Source organism: Camarhynchus parvulus, chromosome 18 (assembly GCF_901933205.1).
Source record: "Camarhynchus parvulus chromosome 18, STF_HiC, whole genome shotgun sequence".
In the NCBI taxonomy this organism is placed as follows: Eukaryota; Metazoa; Chordata; class Aves; order Passeriformes; family Thraupidae; genus Camarhynchus; species Camarhynchus parvulus.
Window position 1 is genome coordinate 9,281,363 of NC_044588.1, and position 22,924 is coordinate 9,304,286.

General features: G+C 49.9%; 1 protein-coding gene across 1 annotated transcript in view; it reads left to right on the forward strand.

The window, feature by feature from the left end:
• The first annotated feature begins 714 nt into the window (after positions 1–714).
• Positions 715–22,924, forward strand: part of SEPTIN9 (septin 9) — a 76,521-nt gene continuing 54,311 nt past the window's right edge. Inside the window, 3 exon segments of the mRNA XM_030961840.1 lie at positions 715–870; positions 16,328–16,831; positions 16,834–16,986. Of these exon segments, the coding sequence (XP_030817700.1) occupies positions 816–870; positions 16,328–16,831; positions 16,834–16,986 (712 nt within the window). The 5' untranslated portion in view covers positions 715–815.

Here is a 22,924-nt window from a genome sequence, read left to right on the forward strand (position 1 = left end):
AATGATGCTATTAAAACACAGGGCGGAGAGGATAAAAAAGAGGGTCAAGAGGGCAGGATTTGAATCAACATCGGAAAGGGAGAAGCATCAGATAGCGAGATGCTCAACCTGGGAGGGTGTGAGAGGTGGGCAAGGGGCAGCAGTGTCACGGACGGGGCTGGTGTCGCTGCCAGAGCGTTTTCCTCGCTGGCTCGGGCTGGAGTGGAGGGAGCTCGGGGCAAATTTTGCCTCCTCCTCTGCTCCTTCCTGCAGCGCTGATTTTCCAGAGCGGGGCTGCTTGGATTTGGCAGCGGTGTGTTAGCCTAGCGCTGGTTTGATTTTGAGCAATCACAAAACGGAGCGTGGCCGAGTTGTCCCTTTCCAAACAAGGCTAAACCGAGAAGCGAAAGGCTCCATCAGCGCCGGAGAACATCGGGGCAGCGACCCGCCCGTGCGGGGCTGCTTCCACCCTCCGTGGGGCAGCGCTGCTTGGTTCCCCAGCGTGTCCCCCCTCACTGGGGCTCCGAGCCGAGGGGACAGCGGGCCCGGGGGATGCGGCACAGCCCGGGGGTGCCCTCCGCACCCATCAGGGCGGGGCGGGGGTCGCGGCCACCGCCCCGCGGAGGGGCCGGCGCGGCGGAGGGGGCGGCGTGACGGGCGTGGGGAGCAGCCAGTGCGCGGCGAGGGGCCGTGCCGGGCCGGGCCGGGCTGGGCCGGGCCGGGGGCACGGCTGGCTGCCCGGCGGGGCGGGGGGCGGCCGCAGCCGCTCGCCCTCCGCCATTCGCGCGGCCGCAGCGCGCACCGCGGAGCCGGGGGGCAGCGCCCCGCGCCCCGCCATGGCCGACCCGGCCGTCAGCGCCCACCTGGAGGGCATCATCTCCGACTTCGAAGGTGGGTGGAGCGCGGGGTTGGAAGGGGGACCTACAGAGGGAGCCCCGGTGGGAGCAACCACTTTTTGGGGTTCAGCCGGGACGAGCCGCCGTCCTGCCTTTATTTTCAGTCTATGGAGCACTTTATAGTTGCTGCCTTTGCAGAGGGAGAGGCTGGGGAAAGCTGCGTGTGTCTGAAGCCAAAAGCGGAGAGGGCTGAGCTCGGCTCGGCGTCTCCCGGGTTCGGCGTCCCCCGGGCTCGGCTGCCGCAGCCTCCCCGCACCGCTGGTCCCCGATGGGGTCCCGGGCGAGGCTGGGGTGGCGCCCCGCGGGCAGGGAGGGCTGGAAGGAGCGGGATGCCCCAGGGCGGCATCCCCAGGGCTGTCGGTGCCTTTTGTCCGGAGCGGCTGCGGCCGGTGGTGTATGTGCCAAGGCAGGGTCTTACGGGATGTTTCTCCTTTCCTGCCCTTCCCGTGTTCATTTATGTAGTTTTTTCAGCCGACAACACCCGCCTGACCAGACTGAAAGTCTGAACAGAAAGCCCCTTCTGTTGATTCCCACTTTTGGGGTGCAAACCCAGCCCTGGGATGTGGATAACGATCCCAAGTTTCCCGAATCCCCGCAGCAGGAGCTCTGCAGTTGTCCCGTGGCAGAGCTCCAGCGCCCTTGGAGGATCTGCCCGCAGCCCCCTTGGCGTGCGGACCGGGACGGCTTCTCCCCCGCTCTTCTTGCCTGGTATTCTGCTTTTTCCAGGCGAGGAGATAAGCTAGCGGGGAGCGTGCTGCTGCCAGATGGGTCTGGGAGTGAGAGACAGGCAGAGGAGGGCTGGGGGGCTGTGCCTGGAGCAGGCGTTGAGAGATCGGCTCGAGGGAGCTCATCTTCCTCCCGAGCAGAGTTTTGGAAGAGCAGCTCCATCCCTGCGCGCTCGGCGCGTCCTGGCAGCGACCCAAGCGGAGCTTTGTGCAGCGGTTTCTAGAAAAAAAAAAAAAGAAGAATCCGACAAAAAAAAAAAAAAAACAAAAAAAAAAAAAAAAAAAAACCACAAGAAATAGCGGAGATGATGGGGCCGCGGTGAAAGCTTATCCAGGGGCTGCGTGTGCAGCGCTATAGGCTGAGGCTCCTCCGCCTCCTGGAGAAGCCGGGCTGACCTTGGGCAAGCAGAGCTCTGCTGGTTTTCCTGCTGGGGAGCCGAGGAGGCTCTGAGAGCCGGGGTTCCTCTTCCAGGTCAGGCAGGAAACGGGTGGCAGAGCTGGGGTCTCTGCAGTCCCTGCTGTAGGCTTTAGACACGGTCACCTCCCCTGTTTCCAGCCCCTGGGCTTTCCCCAGCGCAGGAGGCTGAGGGAAGTCACGTCCCTCGGGGAGATTGGGACTAACACGCGTTGGGACACAGAGTGACCCGAATCCGCCACCCCTTTGGGTTCAAGGGCGCCTTTGTGACTGTCCTTGAGCTTCCCCACCGTAGGGCTGCGAGCTGATGTAATTACCGCTTCCCTCCGGCTGCCCCCATTGCATTTAAATCTCTGAAGAATGAGTAATTCCCCACTCGGACACGATAAAGGCTCTGCTGTGGGCCCCGGGGCTGCGTGCTTGGGCTGCGTGTGTTCCTCCATGGCACCCAGCAGCTCCGTCCTGCCTTTATTTTCAGTCTATGGAGCACTTAACAGTTGCTGCCAGTGCAGGGGGAGAGGCTGGGGAAAGCTCCGTGGGTCTGAAGCCAAAAGGTCTGGCCTTGCCCTTGAGCAGGGATCTGGGCTACTGTTTCACAATTTAATTAGCTCTCAGCCTGGCACGGCCGCTTCCCAAAAATCAGGCAATTAATCTGCAGCCCGGAGGGCAGGAGATGCAGTGTTCCCCGCTGCTGGGTGGGTACCTCAGCCCCACGCAGCCCCTGGCCAAGCTGGGAAGAGCTGCCAAAAACACCACGGAGCAGCAAGAGCAGAGCACCCCGAGCTCTCTTTGTTCCCTGCAGTCACACTCTGCCTGCCCTCCCCAGTCACCCTGGCTGTTCCTGCCTGTTTTCCTCGCAGCATCCGTGCCAGTTTTCCTCCCAGCATCCCTGCCTGGCTCCTTGTCCCTGCTGAGCTGCAGCAGGCAGGGAGCTGCAGCCTTGGCTGTGGAGCTGCCAGCCTGAGGAGGCTGCAGGGGCCCCTGGGGAGAGGCAAGCAGCACCAGGTACTTGATTCCAGCTCAATTTCCAGATTAAAGCAACATTTGAGAAGAAAACAGAGCACAGCAGAGTGTGCTGTTCCTAGTGCCCAGTGCTGTGGTGGGGATGCTCACAGTGCCCATCTTGCACTGGCCAGCAGGTCCTGCAGGAGGAGGCCACTAGGAAAGTCCAGGAACTGTTCCCAGAGGAACTGTGGCTGTCCCATCCCTGGAAGTGTTCAGGGTCAGGCTGGATGGGACCATGAGCAGCCTTGTTTAGTGGAAGGTGCTCTCTGCCCATGGCAGAGGGGTTGGAAATAGATGATTTGTAAGGTCTCTATCAACCAAACCCATTCTGTTATTCTGATCCCCCTTGTTTGGCTGACAAAAGCTTCCCTGTCTCTAATGGGGCAGAGCATCATTAGGTCTGTGGTTTGCCAGGATTTACAGAGCATAACAGCTCTGCCCCTGGGTTTATAGATTCTGGCAGGTTTTCAGCAGTGTGGCCGGTTCAGCTGTGATTCCAGCAGTGCTTCCCAAGCTCCCCTCTGCCTCTGAGGGAGCTCTGGGTCCCTCAGCTCGCTGGGCTCTCAGCACAGACCCTGAGCTGCAGGGAGGGGAGAATGCAGTGCTAAATCCACCTGGTGAGGTGACAATCCCTGCGCCCCAGAGCTCCCTGACCCAGCCAGGCTGGGTGATGTGGGCGTGTTGGTGTCCACGGTGCCCCACTGTGCAGGGGGTGATGCTCCTGCTCACAGCTTTGGTTGGTTGTGATGCTGCTCAAAAATAATCCCACAGCATGGAACTCCTCATCCTGCCAGAGCTTTGTGCACTCAGTTTCTGCTCCCTGGTAGCGAGACAGGGGAGATCTGCTCCAGTCCCTCATCCCAGGGTGGCTGAGGTGTGTTTTTGCTGGCAGTTTCTGGTGCAGAGCACCGATGCCAAGCACTCCTTGCCTTTGCCAGTGCTGTCAGTCAGCACCAGATTAGTTTCCCTGTAATGTTGAAACACAAATTGTCACAGTGGGTGTAAACTGTGCCTGCTGGAAATGCTGAGCGGGGCTGTGAGTGTGTGGAGAGCTCTGCAGGAGGGTTCCCAGGGGTTCTGTGTGAGGGCAGCTTTGCTCTGGCAGAAACCATGAGACAGCATTTGTGGATGGCTCCTAATCCCCGATTTTCCCATTGCTCAGAGCCCAGCTCCCTTGGGGAGTGTGTGCTGGCTGTGGGTGAGCCTTGGCAGTGCCGTGGAGCTGGGTGGGGATTTTCCAGCACTGCCAGGACATGACACTGCTGATCAGAGGGTTTCTGTGGCTATTTTATTTATTTACTCTTCCTTATTATTGCACACTTTTCAGACACTTCTCTCAGCACCCAGTGCAGGGTATTTTTAGTATCTCACCAGCAGACTTTGTCCCAATGAGGTACAAACTCATGCTAAGTTATGTCCCAGTGCCACCAAAAAACCATCACTCCGCTCATTTTCAGGAGGGCTCTGCATTATAAATAGTGCACAAAACTCACAGACTCATCCTTAAAACTTCCTTGAGCAGATGCCTGGGATGTCTGTGGGACACGTGGCCGTGCTGCATCCCTGGGCTGTGCAGGGCCACGTTCCTGCTGCCCCTGGAGCAGCTGCAGCCGCGTGCTGCACATGCTGGGACTCACCCGGGCTAATATTAGCAGGAACGTGCCAGTGTGGGTGATGTGCCTTGAATTCAGCAGGGTGGAAAGGCCTGGAGAAGGGATGTGCTTTGTTTTTGTGTGTCTCACTCAGGTCCAAGGTGTGTCCCCCAAGCCCAGCCCGAGGGTTTGCAGGATGAGCTGCAGGCGGGGAGCTGAGTGTGTGACTAACAGTCCCTGGTGTGCCAGCGCTCAATGCCTGGAAAAGGAAATGCAAAAAAGATCTTTCCTATTTCCATCTTGGATCATCCCAGCCCTGGGAGTGAAGCAAAGCTCCTCAATTGTTGGATTTCCTGGGCTGTCCACAAAAAGTCACACAGTGACTGGTTTCTCCTGGAGTTCTTTGTGGCCAGCTCGGTGTGGGCACAGCCAGAGCTGCTCCTCCAAGACAGCAAAGGCACCTCTGATACCCTCCAAGCTGGGCTTTACAGCCACTTCAGAGTGTTCTCCCTCTTATTCCACGTCTGTGTTTCTCTACCTGGGACAAAAGGATGGGCTGGATGGGGATTTTCTGCCAAATCCTCCTGTGGTGGGAGAGGAAGGAGCCAGAGGAAGGTGCCTGTGGGAAGGGAAGTTTTGTGTCTTCCCCAGCAGAAGTTGTATCTTCCCTTGCAGAACTGGCCTTCGAGGCACAAAGTCAAAAACCTGCATCTGCCTGGTCACAGCAGTGGGTACCTGCTGCTGTGGGCTGGGTTTTTCCTGAGTGAACCTAATTCTTTGGGAATAAAAAGGTTGTGAGGGAGTAGAAAGGGAAGAATAGTTGATCTCTCTGTCCACATGACCTGGGCTCTGGGAGGGCCTCTGGCCCTGGTTTGGCTGTAGGATCATCCAGGGGCTGTTGTTTACAGTCCTGTTGTGCAGGGGGGGCTGGGCTGTGTGTCCCACTGTGGCACTGAGCAGTGTCCCTGGGGCTGTGACAGCAGGGAGGGCTCCAGGGCTGGCACAGGTGAGCTCCAGCCCTGGGCAGAGTGAGCACAGGCTGTGCTGACCATGGAGACCCTGCGGAGGAGCCTGGGTGGGAAGGGACAGGGAGGGGATGGCTCTCTGCACCAGCCGGGGCAGCTGCTTTGGTTTTGCAAGCACAGTGCTGTGCCTGGAGGTGAGGCAGGGGCTGGAGCTCTGTGCTGGCTCTTCCCAGTGCCTGAGGTGCTGGCAGCACCTTTCCCTCAGTAAGGGACTCACCTAAAGTGCTGCACTCTTTGCTCGTTGCCTCTTGGTGGGCTGGGGCACTGCAGTGAGTGGGAAGCACCTCTGGGACGTGTTGGGTCAGCTCTGAGAGCTCTGGGTGGCCATGGACAATACATGGCAGCAAACCTGGGGCTAAATTACTGCCAGGCATTAACCTGGCACCTCTGGGTGCTCCATGGCCTCACTGGGTGCTGGTTTAATTTCTGGTGTGCTGCCCTTCCTTGCAGGGAGCTGCTCAGCCCTTTTTCCAGGAGCCAGGACTGAGGCAGCAGCCACAGAAACCTGGATGGGGACATGTCATAAATCCAAAAATAATAATGGAGGCTTCAGAGCCCATAACCACTCCAGATATTCACATTTCTGACTTTGATATTTAAGGCAGCAAGAATATCATGTGGGCTCTTCCCCTCTCCAGCCTCCCTGTCCCCTCCTGCTGCGGTGGACTCTGGCACCCCTTTGGTCTTTAGCAACAGGCCAAGTGACCCTAAATCCAGGTTAAACCTGTTTGGAGCCTGTAAAATGAGTCAGTGGGTCTGAGTTCAGTTCCTGGGGGGCTGTGCCTGGTTGGTGGGGGTCAGGCTCCATCAGGGGAGCTCTTTGTGGGCTGTCATGCCCTTCCCAGGGGTGGGGCTGTGTCCTGGCCACCTCTCATTTCACACCTGCAGGGTTTGGTTTGGTCCCGGCACCCCTCTGGTGGCACCAGCAGTCTGTACCCAGCTGCTGTGCTGGTGCTGTGTGGGCAGAGCCCTCCTGGGTGCAGGGGACCCCTCCTCACTTCCCTCCCTGCCACACACAGTGCAGGTGAGGAGGAGCAAGAAGGGCTTTGTGCTGGTAACAAACAAAGGAGTGGCAAGAAGGGCTTTTCTTCTTGGCCAGGAAGGAGTTTGTTGCTGCTCCAGCTCATTCTGAGCAGCTCTCATCTCCTGATGGCTGTGACTCAGGCTTTTACCCTGATTGCTTCTGTGAGGCTGGTGGTGCAGCTCAGCCCTTGGCTCTCCTGGGGACACCTCCAGAGCGGTGGCACAGGGACAGTGGCCACCCAGGCTGGCCCTTGGCTGGTTCGTGTGCCCAAAGGGGACACGCCATGGGTGCTGTGTGACCCTGCAGCCTCCCAGTGCTGCGGGCACCCAGGCCAGGGCAGTGTGGGGTGGGTAGGCACAGTCAGTGTCAGCCAGCTGCACTGTTGTGAGGCCTTCAGGATGAGGGAAGAGATGAGAATTTGACTTCATGTTTTCAGAAGACTGATTTATTATTTTATGATATGATATGATATTATTGTCACAGACATATTTTATGACAAATCCTTTTGCTAAGATCTTCTGAGAAGCTGAAAAGCCTCAGAAATGAAATGTAAACAATAATTATCTGCTGCTGTGGAATGCAACAGGTGCATCTTTGATTAGTCTTGTGTAGTTGTTCTTAATTAATAGCTAATCACAGTCCAGCTATCTCAGACTCTGTGGTCAGTCACAAGATTTTATTATCACTCCATTCCTTTCTATTCCTAGTTAACCTTCTGATAAAATCCTTTCTCTATTCTTTAGTGTAGTTTTAATATCTAATTTTCTTTTAATATAATATATGTCATAAAAGAATAAATCGACCTTCTGAAACATAAAGTCAAAATTCTCATCTCTTCCCTCGTCCTGAAACCCCTGTGAACACCACCACAATATTATTATATTATATTATATTATATTATATTATATTATATTATATTATATTATATTATATTATATTATATTATATTATATTATATTATATTATATTATATTATATTATATTATATTATATTATATTATATTATATTATATTATATTATATATTACATATCACATTATATCATATATTACATTATATCATATATTACATTATATTATATATTACATTATATAATATATAATATATAATATATTACATTATATATTACATTATATTTTTATTATATTATATTCTTCATATTCTATTATTTCTATTATTTTATTTCTATTCTTTCTACTGTATATTATTTCTATATTATTTCTATTATATATTATTATTTATATTATATATTATAAGAAATTATATACTAAAACTATACTAAAGTATAGAGAAAGGATACAGACAAAAGGCTAGAAAAGAATGATAATAAAAACCCGTGACTGACCAGAGTCTCGACACAGCTAAAATAAATTAGTCATTAAGTCAACACAATTCACATAAAACCAATCAAAGATACACCTGTTAGTAAATGATCTCCAAGCTACATTCCAAAACAATCAGATAATTATTCTTTACATTTCTTTTCTGATGCTTCTCAGCTTCTCAAGAGAAAAACTCCTGGCAAAGGGCTTTTTCAGAAAATATCATGGTAACAGCCAGCCTCCTGTGGATTGCAGGGCAGGGGACATTGTGACATCATCTGTGCCACTCCTCCTGGGAGGAGAGGTGGCAGTTTGGGACAGAAGCATCGCAAAAACCCTTGCTAGGGTGAGGTGGGTGCTCTGCCAGCCCTGGGGGTGGTGATGAGGGCAGTGGCACTGGTCTGTGCACTGGTTTGGGGGACAAGGAGTGTGGTGAGCACTGGGCTTGGGACTGAATCTTTATTTCATCTTGGCCGATGGAAGTAAAACTGCAGGGAAGTTTGCAAAGGATGGATTTGATTTGATTTTTCAAAGCTCTGCTCCCTGGCAGCCCTCAGGGCGTTTGGGCAGCAGCTGACACTGCAGTGCTGGGTGTCCCCTCCAGGAGAGCCAGCAGAGCTGGCTGCAGGGACAGCAGCAATCAGGGCAGCACTGCAGGGCTGAACGGCTCCTGGGGCCCTCCTTTTCCCCAATTTCCCCTTTTTCTGGAGCTTTTTAACCAGCATGTTGCAACACCACCCATCAAAGCATCTTCTCCAATGGAGACTTCACTGATTTAATCACCCAGTCCCTGGTCACCCCCTCTCCATGTCCCTTGCTGGGCACTGGGATTCAGTGGCATCTGTGGCACCAGCACGGGGCAGGCTGGGCTCTGCACGACCATCTGCATCATACTTTTGTCTCTGGGTAATCATTTCAAGGCATTTTAGAAATATTAGTGAACCAAACCAAATCTGCAGCCCCATGGGAGGCACAGCAAAGATTTATTTCTCTCCTTCCTCCTCCCCCTGTGAGAGGAAACTGGAGCTCAGACAGGAGACAGGAGCTGGAGTGAGCCCCTGGCAGAGGCAGTAATGCAATCTGCTGGGCTGGATACCCTGTGTTTTATGTAATTTTCTGTACAAGTATGAAATGAATATAAGGGATGTAAAATACACTGCTCTGAGCTGGAAGCATTTTGCTGCGAGTTAATGGTTATATAAACCCAAGTGTAATAGAGAATCAAGCTAAAATCTTTTGAGAACTGCATTATGGGGACTGGAAAGCTGGGATTTTGTATTAATCTGAGTGTGGATTTTATTGTTTTTTTTCTATTCTTAGTCCTGACTTTGCTTTTGCATGTTCATCTCTGGGAAAGGAGCAGTTTGCTGCATCAGCCTCAGGCTGTTTTATACCTTGCTGTGAGTGAGAGAAACGCTGCTTTGATTGATGTCAGAGCCCTGAACTTGCATTTATCCCCAAATTTCCACCAGAACTCACCTCTTGGTGCTGTTTGCACCATTCAGGAAGGCCCTGCATAGTGACAGCACATTGCCAGCCTTTCCTTGTGCGTGTGATTCCTGTCAGAGCAGGCAGTCTGCTGCAGCTTCCTTTGAAGGCTGGCTGTGAAATCAGAGAAGGATTTATTTGGGCATAAACTGTTCATAACCTGACCCAGGATAGTGTGAGAGTCAGGGTACAACAGCAGAGTGTCACTAGATATAGATAGATATTTTTAGATAGATAGATAGATAGATAGATTTATTTTATAGATGTAGTGCAGCAGGGTTGGTTTATTGGTGAAGAAAAGGTGTGAGGCCTCCTGGCACAAGCACAGGGAGGGGCCCCAGCCCCTCTTCTTTCTTCTGCTGCTTTCTTTTGTTAGATCGCCAGAAGCTTTGGGAAAGGTGCTTTTAAAATGTCCTGCCTTGGTCTCTGTGGGTGTAAGAGGGGATCTGAGTTTCTCAGGCTGTTTTGAAGCTGTGTGTGCTCACAAAACCCTGCCAGCTTGTGCAGCCTGCGCTGCCAGGGATTTTCCACCTCAGCTCCATTGTTTTAACCCCACTGAGGAGCTGGGAGCCCCTTGTTTTTGAGGCTGGGGTACAATTATCCTGCTGTGGTGCTGCAGCAGGGGTGCAGCTCCCTTCCCTTTCTGCTCTGGGACCTTTAGGCTTAACACACAGTGGAAATACCCTGTAGGAACATGCAGAACACCCTCCTTGCCCCCATAACTGAGCCTTTAGCTCGCTCCAATGCACCCAGCTCTGTTATGGGTGGTGGCAGCTCTTCAGGTTCTTGTTTATTGTTATCTAAGGTTTTGTACACTGTCCACACCAGGCTCAGCACACTGGAAAAGCACCACAAAAATGGCCAACAATCTCTTGTTACAAGGTATTTTAAAGCTGCACTATCCAGTTAACAACTGACACCTGGATTATTTTCCCTTTTAACCCAATTACAAAATGCCACCCAAAGCCATGGAGAAGAAGGAAGAAGAAGCATGAAGAAGAAACCCAGGATGACACCCTGTGCCCTCCATCTTGCTGCCATCCACAACACACTAAAAATCCCAAAACCTCAATTTCCCACCTAAGTGACACACCTACACTGCTCTCTATAATCTATTTCACACTTCTGTGGATTCCAGTCTATCTTGAAGTCTGGGAACTTTCTGCATGAATGAGGGTCAAAGTCAGTGCTGCCCTGGGGGCCAGGGCACCCCAGAGCAGACAGAGAAATATTCCTGATGCCCTGGGTTTCCGCAGGCAAACACTCTTTGCTCTCAGCCTGGGCCAGAAAAGCACCGTGAGCACCCTGCTGCCTGCCAAGGGGCTCTGGGAAGCTTTAGGGCCGTGAGCAGTGAATGCTGGGTTGGGTTTCCAAGGGTTCCTTGAAAGATGAGAGCTGCAGCCTCCCCCCTTTCCTGCCTGGGAACAGGAGGTGACCATCTGGTAGCAGTTTAGAGCTCTCAAACGCTGCCATTGTGTGCTGGGGAATAACGGGGCGCCCGCTGTCCCGGCCCCACTGGGCTCTGATGTGTCCAAAAACCCAGGGAAAGTTCTCTGTGCTTAACAAAGCAAGCAAATGTAACCCCTGGGTTACAGGGACCATGAGAGGGGCACAGGATGTTTAATGGGAAGCAGTTGGGGGCCGTGGCTGTGACAGAGCTGGGAAGCAGGTCCCAGAGGAGCCAGCATCCTTTGCTGTTTATTTTGGTCTCCTCCTGAGCTCTGTGCATAGATGTTGCCTTGTGTAAAGCCTCTCCCTGGCCTGTTGGTGGGATATTCTGTTTAAAAAGGGAGGAGAGGAGGAGCAGATGTTGCAGATGTTCCCTGGCTGACCCTCCTGGGGTGCCCAGGGCCAGGCTGCAGAGTGGGGTGAGCTGTGGTGGCAGTGAGCTGTGTGCTCCAGCTGGGACATGTGTGTGCTGGGGTGTGTGTGCTTGTTTGTGTGTGCTGGGGTGTGTGTTCTGGTTTGTGTGTGCTGGGATGTGTGTTTAAGTGTGTGTTCTGGTTTGTGTGTGTTTTCCCCTTTCACAAACAGGACAGCACTGCTGGGGTCCGTTCCTTGAGCTTTATTTGCAGCATCAGCCCCATCGCGTGGCTGAGACAATAGGAAGATGGCAAAGCTCACGTGCAGCCAGCAGCAGCCAGAGATTTCTTTGTTACAGAGCATCTTAAAAACTTTCTAGCCAATACCATATTGCTAAAGCTTACAGACAGTTGTTCTAACCAATTACTAGAAGTACACTTACACTTACTTCACACAATGTTCACTTATATGATTTCTATTAACACACAATACTTCTATTAATACTTTCTATTAATACACAATACTTCATTATTAGGTTTAAACCTTCTACTATCTTGCTAAACATATTTTTTTGCAATCTTAAGGTCTGTCTTAACCAAACCTAAGACTTCAACTATTGTTTCATGTCCTTACTATACTGTTGTAACTTTTTCTACCTTCAGACTTTACAATTACAGGTAATTCTCTCTATTTCTGTTTCTAAGACCTACCTTTCCATCTTTCTAAAAATGTTCTTACCTTTACTATTTCCCACATTGTGGAGCTAGATCCCTCCATGGGATCTGGGCACCCTTGTGACATCTCTGCAAGACTCTGGGCTGCTGCATGAGCTGCTGGGATTTGAACCAGACCTCTGGCTGCATCCCTAAATGTTGGAATCATGGATGCTGAGAATTTTAAACTTTCTGTGCCTTACCTTCAGCTGCTGTTTTTGTGAGGAATACAGACACTTCCCTGCAGGAAGCTGGGAGGAGGAGGAGCAGAGGCTGTTTACTTTCCTTTCCTGGCTCTGGGGCAGGACACACTATTTATAAGTTTTTTCTCTTTTTTTTTTTTTTTTGAAGCTGTTGTGCTTCCTGAGGTGCTTCTCTCTTCTCGTGCAAGGAGGAGAGAGGCAGAGCTGAGCAGGGAGCTCCAGCCACGCTCAGTCCCTCAGGAGGAGGTGACATGTCGTGCTCATGGCAGTGGGGCTCTGTCTCACAGGTGGAAACACAAACCCTCATGATCACAGTCCTGGGACCTGGGGCTCCTCATGATTTTGCTGTCAGAAACTGTGCTGAGCCATTTCTGCCCCTCTTTGAGGTGAAGGTTCCTTGTCCAGCCCCTCAGCCCCTTCCTGCCTGCTGGCACAGCAGCACAAGGGAGGATTTATCTGCAGGGCTTGGTTGTCCTGAGGCTGTAATCGTGGTTCTGCAGCTCTGCCTGGGGCTTTTTGAACCCCTTTGTGTCTGGGCTTTGACCTTTTTTTCTCTTTTCTGCCACAGAAGGATCTGGAAAAAAGCCATTTTTGGGTGTTGTAATTCAGTCCAGCCCTTTGATAAGGACAGGGGCTGGCTGTGCTCCAGAAAGACCACATGGGTGGCATTGGGCAGGTTTACCCTGGGCTTGGGGCACTTTGTGAGGTTTAAAGTCAAAGGAAAGGGGCTGTGTAGGTCAGCATTGCAATGGGGTTACTCACCATTTCTTTGGGCAGGTTTACCCTGGGTTTGGGGCACTTTGTAGGGTTTAAAGTCAGAGGAAAGGGGCTGTGTAGGTCAGCATTGCAATGGGGTTACTCACCATTTCTTTGGGCAGGGGCAGCAGGCCTCGGAGGAGTGGGGATGATGGATGTGGCTCATGTGAGGAGCCCTTGGAGGTCAGCAGGGCTGTTTGTACCCAAAGCTCATTAGCAGGTCAGAAAGAAACCCCCAAACCGCTTGGTACTGAGGGATCTCCAGGGCAATGTTCTTTAAGGAAAGACACTGCTCAGCATTTCCTTTGCTGCTGAGTTCCTTGAGAGCATTTAGCCTGTTCTGTCTCTCAGGAGGTCAGAGAGCTGCTTGTTGAAGGGAAGAGGTGGAGACTGAGCTGGCTGGAGGAGGGACAGGCAGGTTTGAAGGGCCTGATGTGGACAGAAGTGTGGTTCCACCCCTCAGGGAGCTGCCAGTGCTGTGTCCTCTGCTGCTCCTGCCCACCCAGCTTTGCTCAAGGCCAGGCAAGGGCTCCCCGTCGGGTTGTCCCTTCCTCTTTCTTTGTTTCCAGCAAAATGCAAGCTGGGCTTGGCTGCTACATTGTTTTAAACGTGGGGGTTTTGGAAAAAAACCCAGCTAAAATGTTTGTTTCTGGATAAAGTGTGTGATGGAGAGGGGAAACTGTGGAAAATCTGTGCTGGAGGGTCAGAGCTCCAGCTGAGGGTTGGAGACCTGAGAGTTTGAACATGTGTAAAGAGCTTTCCAGTGTGGGGCTTTTTTGGAATTAATTATTCTGGGATGCTGAGAGCTGTGACTTGGACATAGACCTGCAGTGCATGAGCTGTGCCGAGTGCAGACTGCAGGGCAGGGAGTGCTGCAGGAGCTGTCACCCCTGTGAGCAGGTAAAAACATGGCTGGGAGAGCTCCACGGAAATCAGAAACCAGATAAGTCTGACCAAAAGCATTTTTAATTTTCTTTATTGCCTCCCTCCTTTCTTCCACCAATGTCTGAATATTTCTGAGATGCAAGACAGAGCATTTTGTCACCCGGTGCCCTTCGTGGGACCCTTCCTGGGTTTACAGGGGGGGTGAGTGTTGTGCTTTGGTGCTTTCCTCTGGTGCTGCTCCCATCAGGCTGACTTTGGGCTTGGATCCCTCTGTGCATCCCTCCAGCTGGTACCCTGTTGTCGCAGACATTTTTTATGAAAAATCCTTTCCTTAGGATTTTTCCTCCTGAGAAGCTGAGAGGCCTCAGGAACAAAATGTAAACAATGGTTATCTGCTGCTGTGGAATGCAACAGGTGGAGCTGTGATTGGTCCATGTTGGTTGTTTCTAATTAATGGCCAATCACAGTCAGCTGGCTTGGACAGAGAGTCCGAGACAGAACCTTTGTTATCATTCTTTCCTATTCTATTCATAGCCAGCCTTCTGATGAAATCCTTTTCTTCTATTCTTTTAGTATAGTTTTAATATAATATATATCATAATAAATCAAGCCTTCTGAAACATGGAGTCAGATCCTTGTCTCTTCCCTCATCCAAAAACCCCTGTGAACACGGTCACACCCTGTGGTGGTGTTCACAGGGGTCCCAGGAAGAGGAAAGAGATGAGGATTCTCTTTCAGAATCACAGAATTCACAGAATCACTGGGTTGGAAGAGACCTCCAAGATCGTCAAGTCCAGCCCCAAGCCCTCAACTCAACCCTGGCCCCCAGTGCCACATCCAGGCTTTGTTAAACACACCCAGGGATGGGGACTCCACCACCTCCCCGGCAGAACATTCCAGAACTTTATCACCTTTCTGTAAAAAACTTCTTCCCAATATCCAACCTGTATTTCCCTTGGTGCAGCTTGAGGCTGTGTGCTCTGGTTGTGTCAGTGCTGCTGGAGAAAGAGCCCAGCCCCAGCTGAACACAGGCACCTTTCAGGAGCTGTGCAGAGTGATGGGGGCAGCCCTGAGTCTCCTTTTCTCCAGGCTGAGCACCCCCAGCTCCCTCAGTTGTTCCTCACAGGGTTTGTTTTCCAAGCCCCTCTCCAGCCTGATGTCCTGTGGGATCTCAAGCTCAGATTTTTAAAGGCTAAATCTCACTGCTGCTGTTCTGTTGATGTAAAGGATGGGTGGACTCATGGCTGATGTTTGGGCTGGCCACTGGCAGTGTGGCTGTCACCACACCAGCTCAGCCTTGCCTCGGGGAGGCTCCTTTGGGATCCCTGTGCCTTATCCTGCCCTGTCCCTGTGCCTGCCTGGGGGTTCTGGGGGGATCAGAGGGTATTTACAGCCTGTGGCTTCTCACTGGGATCCAGCAGTGGTTCCCTTTCTGTGGAGTTCAGCCTTTTGTTTCCACCTGGCTGTGTCCTGTAAGGAGCAGGGATCAGTTGTCCCTTTCCTTGTATCAGGGTCTCAGGTCCATGTGCTCAAAACACTTCAGTCTTTGGGTTCCTGTGGTCTCTAGGTTTGTTTTTAAGGATATGAGCTTCTGCCACCTTTGGTTTTCTTGCTGCATTTGTATGGGTTTGGTGCTCTCCTGGGATTGTTTTTCTGTTCCCAACTTGGATTTTGCTGGCAGTGCTCACAGGAAAGCCTGTGTTTATCTGTGCATCCTTTGGATGTGAGAGGGAAAGTGAGGTGTTGTTGCTGACCACTTTGTGTGTCACTTATTTAAACCCATAATTTTTTCTGTGTAAAGGGGTTTCAGTAGTTTTAACTGCTAGCAACAAAGGAATTAAAGTCTTTGCAAAATGTTAGCAAGAAAATGCACTTCATTAGCTCAGTGGGATAAAAAAGGTTACTTAAATTTTAACTACTGTTTAATGGTTGGTTTCACTGATTTCACCTTACAACATTTTAAAACTAAAATGTTCTGCAACTGAGTGGTTACCAGACACGAGTGACAGCAGAAGCAGGTCATAAACTGGCAGCAAATATCATGCTGAAGAATAGAATCATTGTGTTATGAGGATTGACATTCAGCTATAGTTCAAATACAGTATAACCACCAGCTCTTAGGAAATTTGGCATTGCTGTTTTTGTGACATAGGTTAAAAAAAAGAGAAAGAAAAGGGAGCTGGATCTCTATCTTCGTCCAAATGCAGTGCCCTGCTCTGCTCTGCCATACCATGGTGGGACCTTCTGCTCCCCTCTGAGTGTGGGGATAATTTCTGCTCTGGGGCTGAGTTTCCTGGCCTTGATTTGTTTTATTGCTGGGTTTTTCACTTGTCTGAAGAGGCAGGGCCTTTAATCCCCAGCTGCCTAACTGGATTGTGAGTCCTGGGATGAAAGAGCAGAAATGGAGTTTTGACCCTTGTGCAGTGTCTGTAAGCACCTCTGGACACACTCAGGTGGACGGTAACTAAATCCTGAACTACTTTTCATGTTTTCCAGCTCTGAAAAGATCCTTTGAGGTCGAGGAGGTAGATCAGTCTTCAAATTCCTCCACCCCACAAAGACGGGCCCCCAACACTCTCCTCAGGTCCACCGTGTCCAGCTCCACGCAGAAGTTTCAGGAACTCGGCGCCAGGAACTCGGAGCCATCCACCCGCCATGCGGAGCCCACAGTCCAAAGATCCCCCAAGCCCCCTCTGAGGAGGGTGGAGCTCTCTGGACCCAAACTCCCCGAGCCGGTGTCCAGAAGAACAGAAATCTCCATCGACATCTCCTCCAAGCAGGTGGAGAACTCCACCTCGGGCCTGTCGCGGTTCGGCCTCAAACGAGCCGATGTGGGCCACAAACCCCCTGAGGGCACGGCCAGGAGGACTGAGATCACCCTGGGCAAGCCGCAGGAGCTGCGGCGGGCGGAGGCGCCGGCGTCCAAGATCCCCGAGCTGCCCTCCAAGATCCCCGAGCGCCGCCGCAGCGCCCCGAAGCCGGGCCCCGTGCCGGACGCCGCCCGCGCCGCCCGGACAGCCAGGGGGGAAAGGGCACCGAGAGCCCGGCCATGAGGGCGGCCGAGAGCTCCGAGCCTGCCCTGCCCGCCCTGGCACACCTGGCAGAGACAAAGGCACACGGGCTGCCCACCGAGAGCCCGCCAAAGAGAGAGGAAGGTGAGTGCATGGCGCTGTCGGGTCAGGGATGGAGTGAAAGGCTCCGTCTTCATGAGGTGGATCAGAAGGAAATTTATAATTTTATAATTATTATATTTATGATTTTATCATTACTATATTTATAAATTTTATCATTACTATATTTATAAATTTAACAATTATTATATTTATAAATTGTATAATTATTACATTTATAATTTTTAAATTTATAAATATTTATATATAAAATTTATAAGTACACATTTATCATTTTTATAATTTTAAAATAAATGATTATGTTTATAAATTTATAATTATCATATTATTAGTTAATAAATAATTATGTTAATAAATAAAGTTAATAATAAATTTAATAATAAAGTTAATAAATAAATAAGTTAATAAATAATAACTATCCTATGAAACATATAAATTAATATTAAAAATTAATATTTAATAGTGATCAACAATTAATATTTTAATACTATATTATTAACAATTATTAACAATATTATTAATTAGTAAAGAATTTATTATTAACGATTATTAATAATAGTATTATTAACAGTTATTAGCTATTAATATTTTAATAAGATCATTACACTAATTAAAATAATATTTAATTATAATTTTTAGTATTAAATATTTATTATAATTTATTATAGTTTATTGATATAGAACATTAATATTGAATAAATTAATTATTAGTATTATAGAACATTAATATTAACATTTATATTTATCTTTTACTATTAATATGTTAAAATTTAATCATTATTATATTATTAATTATTATTAATAATAGCTATCATATTATATCGTTGTTTTATTCTTTTTATTGTTATAACATTATTTTATAATGAAATTTTATAATGAGACTCACTAAGGTGAGACTCAAAGTCTCTTTGGTCTCAAAGTCAAAACCTCTGACACTGTTGGTGAGCTCTGAACAGCACACTCTGGAGAGCCTTATCTATAAACAAGGGTTACAGAAAGAGAGATAATAGTTGTTTTAATGCTTTTATCATGTTATTTTATAATGTTATTTTTTTAATTGTTATAATGTTGTTTTATGATGAAATTTTATAATGAATTTTATAACGTGACTCGCTAAGGTGAGACTTGATTGGTCTCAAAGTGAAAACCTCTCACACTGTTGGTGAGCTCTGAACAGCACACTCTGGAGAGCCTTATCTATAAACAAGGGTTATAGAAAGAGAGATAATAATTGTTTTAATGCTTTTCTCTAAGTTTCCCACAACTTCTCACAGCTTCCCAGGAAAATCCTGGGAGGGCTGTGTTGTGGCATTCACATTCCCTGGACATGATTCCTTTTCTCCTGAGAAGCTGAAAGGCAGCGAGAGAGGCCTCAGAGAAAAGGAGAACAATTCTTATCTCATTTGCTTCTCCTGTGTTGTGCTCATGTGGAATGTGGTTGGAGGTTGTTTACCCACAGGTGATTGTTTCATTGGATTCTGCTGTGAGTTGTTTTCATTCTGACCAATCAATCCCAAGCTGTGCTGGGACTCTGGAAAGAGTCAGGAGTTTTCATTATTATCTTTTTAACATTTAGTAAGTATCCTTTCTGTATTCTTTAGTATAGTATAGTATTCCTTAATATAATCATATAGTATAATATTATATAGATATATATTATATTATACTTTATTATACTATATAATTATATTGTGTTATATAATAATATAGTATAATAAAGTAATAAATTAGCCTTCTGATAAGATGGAGGCAGATACACCATTCTCTCCCTCGTGGGTGACCCTGCATTTACAATACCCTGTCTCTCTCTGTTCAGAGGATGTGTGATTACCCTGTACAGCCCTGGCTGGGGTGGTGGCTGCCCCAGGTGTCACACAGGAGGTGGCAGGAGCTGTGTGCTGCTCTTTCAGCTCCTGTGGTGACACCTCTCGAGGCTGCTCAGGGATCTGTGCTCAGATGTGTCCGCAGGCAGAGCTGTTCCCCTTGGGTTTATCCTGCCTGAAAGAGCTGTCAAGTTCAATAAGAGCTTCTAGAAGGAAAGAGAAAAGGAGGTGGCAGTGCTGGCAGAACAGATTTGAGCAGTGCTGTGGTGCCTGTGTGGTTCATCCCTGTGAGGAGAGGAGCTGGGAATCACTGTGGGGCTTCATCCAGAGACATCCACCTGCCCTGTGCCATGGAGAGATCTCCTGGGATCCTCAGCTGGATGAGGGACAGGCAAATCCTCAGGAAAAGCCACATCAAATCTGCCATGGGTGATCCTAGCACATCCTCCATTGCACTGTGCCTCCCTGGGTGCTGGAAATGCCAGCTCTGCCAGCTCAGGCCCTGTGTGCACACCCAGGAAAGGCTCTGAGGTGTGGGAGAGGTGCTGGCTCTGCAGGTGGTGTTGGGATATCGTTGTTTGGTGCTGTTGTTTGTGGTTGTGGGGCAGGAACTGCCTCTTCATTAGCAGAAGTCAGGGTTTTTGACCTTGGAGACAAAGTCTAATAACATCATGGACCAGAGCCACTATGAAACTGGAGACCTGGCTTATATTAGCTCTATCTTGTTTTCAATTAATTCCATGTTAAAGCCAGCTTCCCTCCCTTCCCAGCTGTCGTCTATTCTCCATAATGTTTTGGAGATTTTCCTTTCAGACCTGTTAATTACTTTTCCATTCTCCCTCGCCCATGAGCTCTCTCCTGTGAGGGATCCGGTGGTCAGGGGGAGGGCATCTCCTCCCTCCCCACCCTGGGGGCTGTAGGATGGGCTGGGGTGGCTGAGCCAGGGCCTGGGAGGTCCATGCCTGGTCCTGGAGCTGGACCAGGGGTCCCATCCCCTCTCCTGTGGTCACAGTGATGTGCAGGGAGGCCAGGCTGTGGTGTGTGCTGGTGTAAAACCAAGCCAGGAGTCAGCAGGGAGCTGACTCAAACCTGCAGCACTCAAGTGGGTTTTTCTCACTGTGTGTGGTGTAGGCATGGCTTTTCTGAGCTGAGTTTTTTTCACAGGCTGGGCCAGCTGGGCACAGCTGAGCTCTGAGCCCAAACCCACGGATGGGGATTTTGTGAGGCCCCCTCTGTCCCCAGCTGCTGTGTGTGGTGCCCAGGAGCCCCATCCTGCCCTATGGGAGGGTGCTCAGCCTCACCCTGCTGGGTCTGGGCTGCTCTGAGTGCCCCAACCCTGAGCCCCACGGGTGGTTGGTGCTTTAAGAGCAGAATTCTGGCTGAGCTGCTGAATGCTCCAGCTGCCCAGGGCAGGGACAGAGTGGGGACAGCTGCTGGGACTGTGTCACCCCTGAGCCCAGCTGTCTGGAGTCTGCCTGGCAGCGCCATCAGCCTGGCTCTGCTACAAAAGGGGCTTTCAGTCCAAATGTCTCCAAGAATCAGCACAGAATGGTTTGGCTTGGGAGGTGTTGGGACCCAGGACATTGCTCTGGCTGCCCTGGAGAACTCCAGACCCTGGCAGGGGGCTCAGAGACCTTGGCATGGAGTCAAAAACACCTGTGCCTTTGATTTTAGCCCTTGGAAACAATGACCAACTTTGTGTGAAGAGTTACAAGCCACAAGAGTTTGAGTAGAATGATAGTGAATTTGTCACAGGGTGAAAAAGTAGAATTTTGGGGATTTAGAATGGGGGTTCAAGAGGCAAAATGGAGGAATCTGGGTGTGTCCTGTCCTTCTTCTTCTTGTTCTCCATCTTCTGCTGTGATGGTGACACTTCTGGATTGGTTTAGAGACAGACTGTCTAACACAGGTGATAGGTATTGGAAAATGATTGTAAATAAAGTACACGCAGTTCTTAGTATAAAAAGCCAACACCACCCCAAGGGCAGGGACTGTGCCACAAACCAACCTGCTGGACAGATCTCAGCAGGTCAGAAGAGAATGTATTAGATAAGAGCAAATAAAGAACCTTGGGAACCAGAGCCAAGGAATCCTGGCTTCTTCTTTGGTCTTGGGGCTGGGAAAAAGAAACTTTCTGACACCTCGGGGGCATCTCAACACCAGAGACCTCATCAGGAAGGGACCCTAAAGATCATCAAGGTCCAACCCCACTGCCATGAAGACAAGGTTGGAGGGGTTGTGAGGGCTCTGTCTCCTTTTCCCTGTGTGTCAGCACAAGGGTACAATTCAACCATTTTTGATAATGAGTTACCATCTGAGACTACTTGCAGTCTCTGCTTTGTGCTGTGACCACCTCAACAATGACACTGCCCCTGTGATGTCTGCAGCAGGGACTCGTGTGGCAGCTCCTGCTGCAGGGTTTGGGTCACCAGGAGCTGCTCCTGGGGCTCTGGGCACCCCTGCACCCCGTGGCTGGTCCAGCACAAACAGCTGAGAGGGGATGCAGCTGCCTCCAGCTGCCCTCTCTGGGTGGGGGTGACCTCCCCCAAATGCAGACACTGCCCTGCAGAACAGACCAATGGTGAGCTTGTTAGTTAAAAGAGTGAGAAGTTGTTGAGAAGTAAAAAGAAGCTAATAAAGAGCTCTCTCTAAAGCTGTTACTGAAGAGACTGAGAGAAGAATTAAAAAAAAGATAAAGAACTTTACAGCTAGGTGAAATATTTTTAAAGTTAGCTGAAGTTACTGTTACTTTTCACTAATAGTGTTAAGTTAATTTATTGTAACCAATACAGTAAAAAATATAAACAATTAGAAAGTATATTTTATATTTTCTGTATTTTTATATATTTTATATATATTTTGTATTTTTTATATTAGAAAGTACATTTTCCATCATAAAGAGTTACCATCTGAGACTACTTGCAGTCTCTGCTTTGTGCTGTGACCACCTCAACAATGACACTGCCCCTGTGATGTCTGCAGCAGGGACTCGTGTGGCAGCTCCTGCTGCAGGGTTTGGGTCACCAGGAGCTGCTCCTGGGGCTCTGGGCACCCCTGCACCCCGTGGCTGGTGGCTCTCCAGCACAAACAGCTGAGAGGGGATGCAGCTGCCTCCAGCTGCCCTCCCTGGCTGGGGGTGACCTCTCCTGTTCTGGAGCTGCCTTCCCCAGCTGTTGGGCTCAGCTGCCCTGCCCTGCTGCTGAAGGTATGCAGGAGAGCGTGCTGTGCAGGAAGAGGCCAGTCAGAGGAGAAAAACAGTCCCAGGGAGTTTGGCAGATCACAGCAAACCACAGAGGAAAGGAGCAATTTCAGTGCTGAGCTCCATTAGGGCAGCAGGGCTGGTGGTGAGGGCTGAGCCTGCTCCAGTGCTGGGCTTCCTGAGGTGGGAGAGCAGGAGAGCATTCATGTTCTCCCTCCCTGAGTCTTTGTGCTCTCCTGCACTCCCTGGGGAGCATTTGCTTCGTTTGTGCTGGTATAACATTGAATTGGGCCATTACTGACAGGGAGATGGGACAGAGGCACCCATCCCTGTGGGATGTGTCACTCAAAGGTGGGCTTTGTGTCCCCAAAATCTCCAGTGGAGATGTCAATGGAGGTTTTGTGTGGCTGTGCACCCCAGCTGGGACAGGGAGATGAGATGGGATGAGCAGGTGATGTGGATTGCTATAGCTGGAGTGTCCCAGAGCAATGTGAGCTGGGCTCAGTGGGGGTAGGCAATGGGAGGATGTGCAGAGGGCAGAAAGAGGCACAAACAATTAAAAATAGCCATGAAAACAGGGTGAGGGGAAGGGCTGTTTGTGAACCCACAGCCTTGGGCACTGTGGGAAGCTGTCCTTGCTGTGCAGGGCTCACCAAATGAGAATACCCAAATTGGAGTGCCCGTGGGTGGGGGTGACCTCTCCCAGGCTCCTGCTGTGGGCAGCAGCTCCCTCCCAGTCCCAGGGCACTGGGCTGGGGCTGGCAGAGGAGGATGTTCCTGCCCTGTGCTGGCAGAGCAGGTCTGAGCAGTGCTGTGGTGCCAGTGGCGCAGGAGCTGCTGGTTCATCCCTGTGAGGAGAGGAGCAGGGAATCTCTGTGGGAGCAGCAGGGCTTCATCCGGAGACATCCACCTCTTTTTGGGCTGTGTGTGGTTTTGGCTG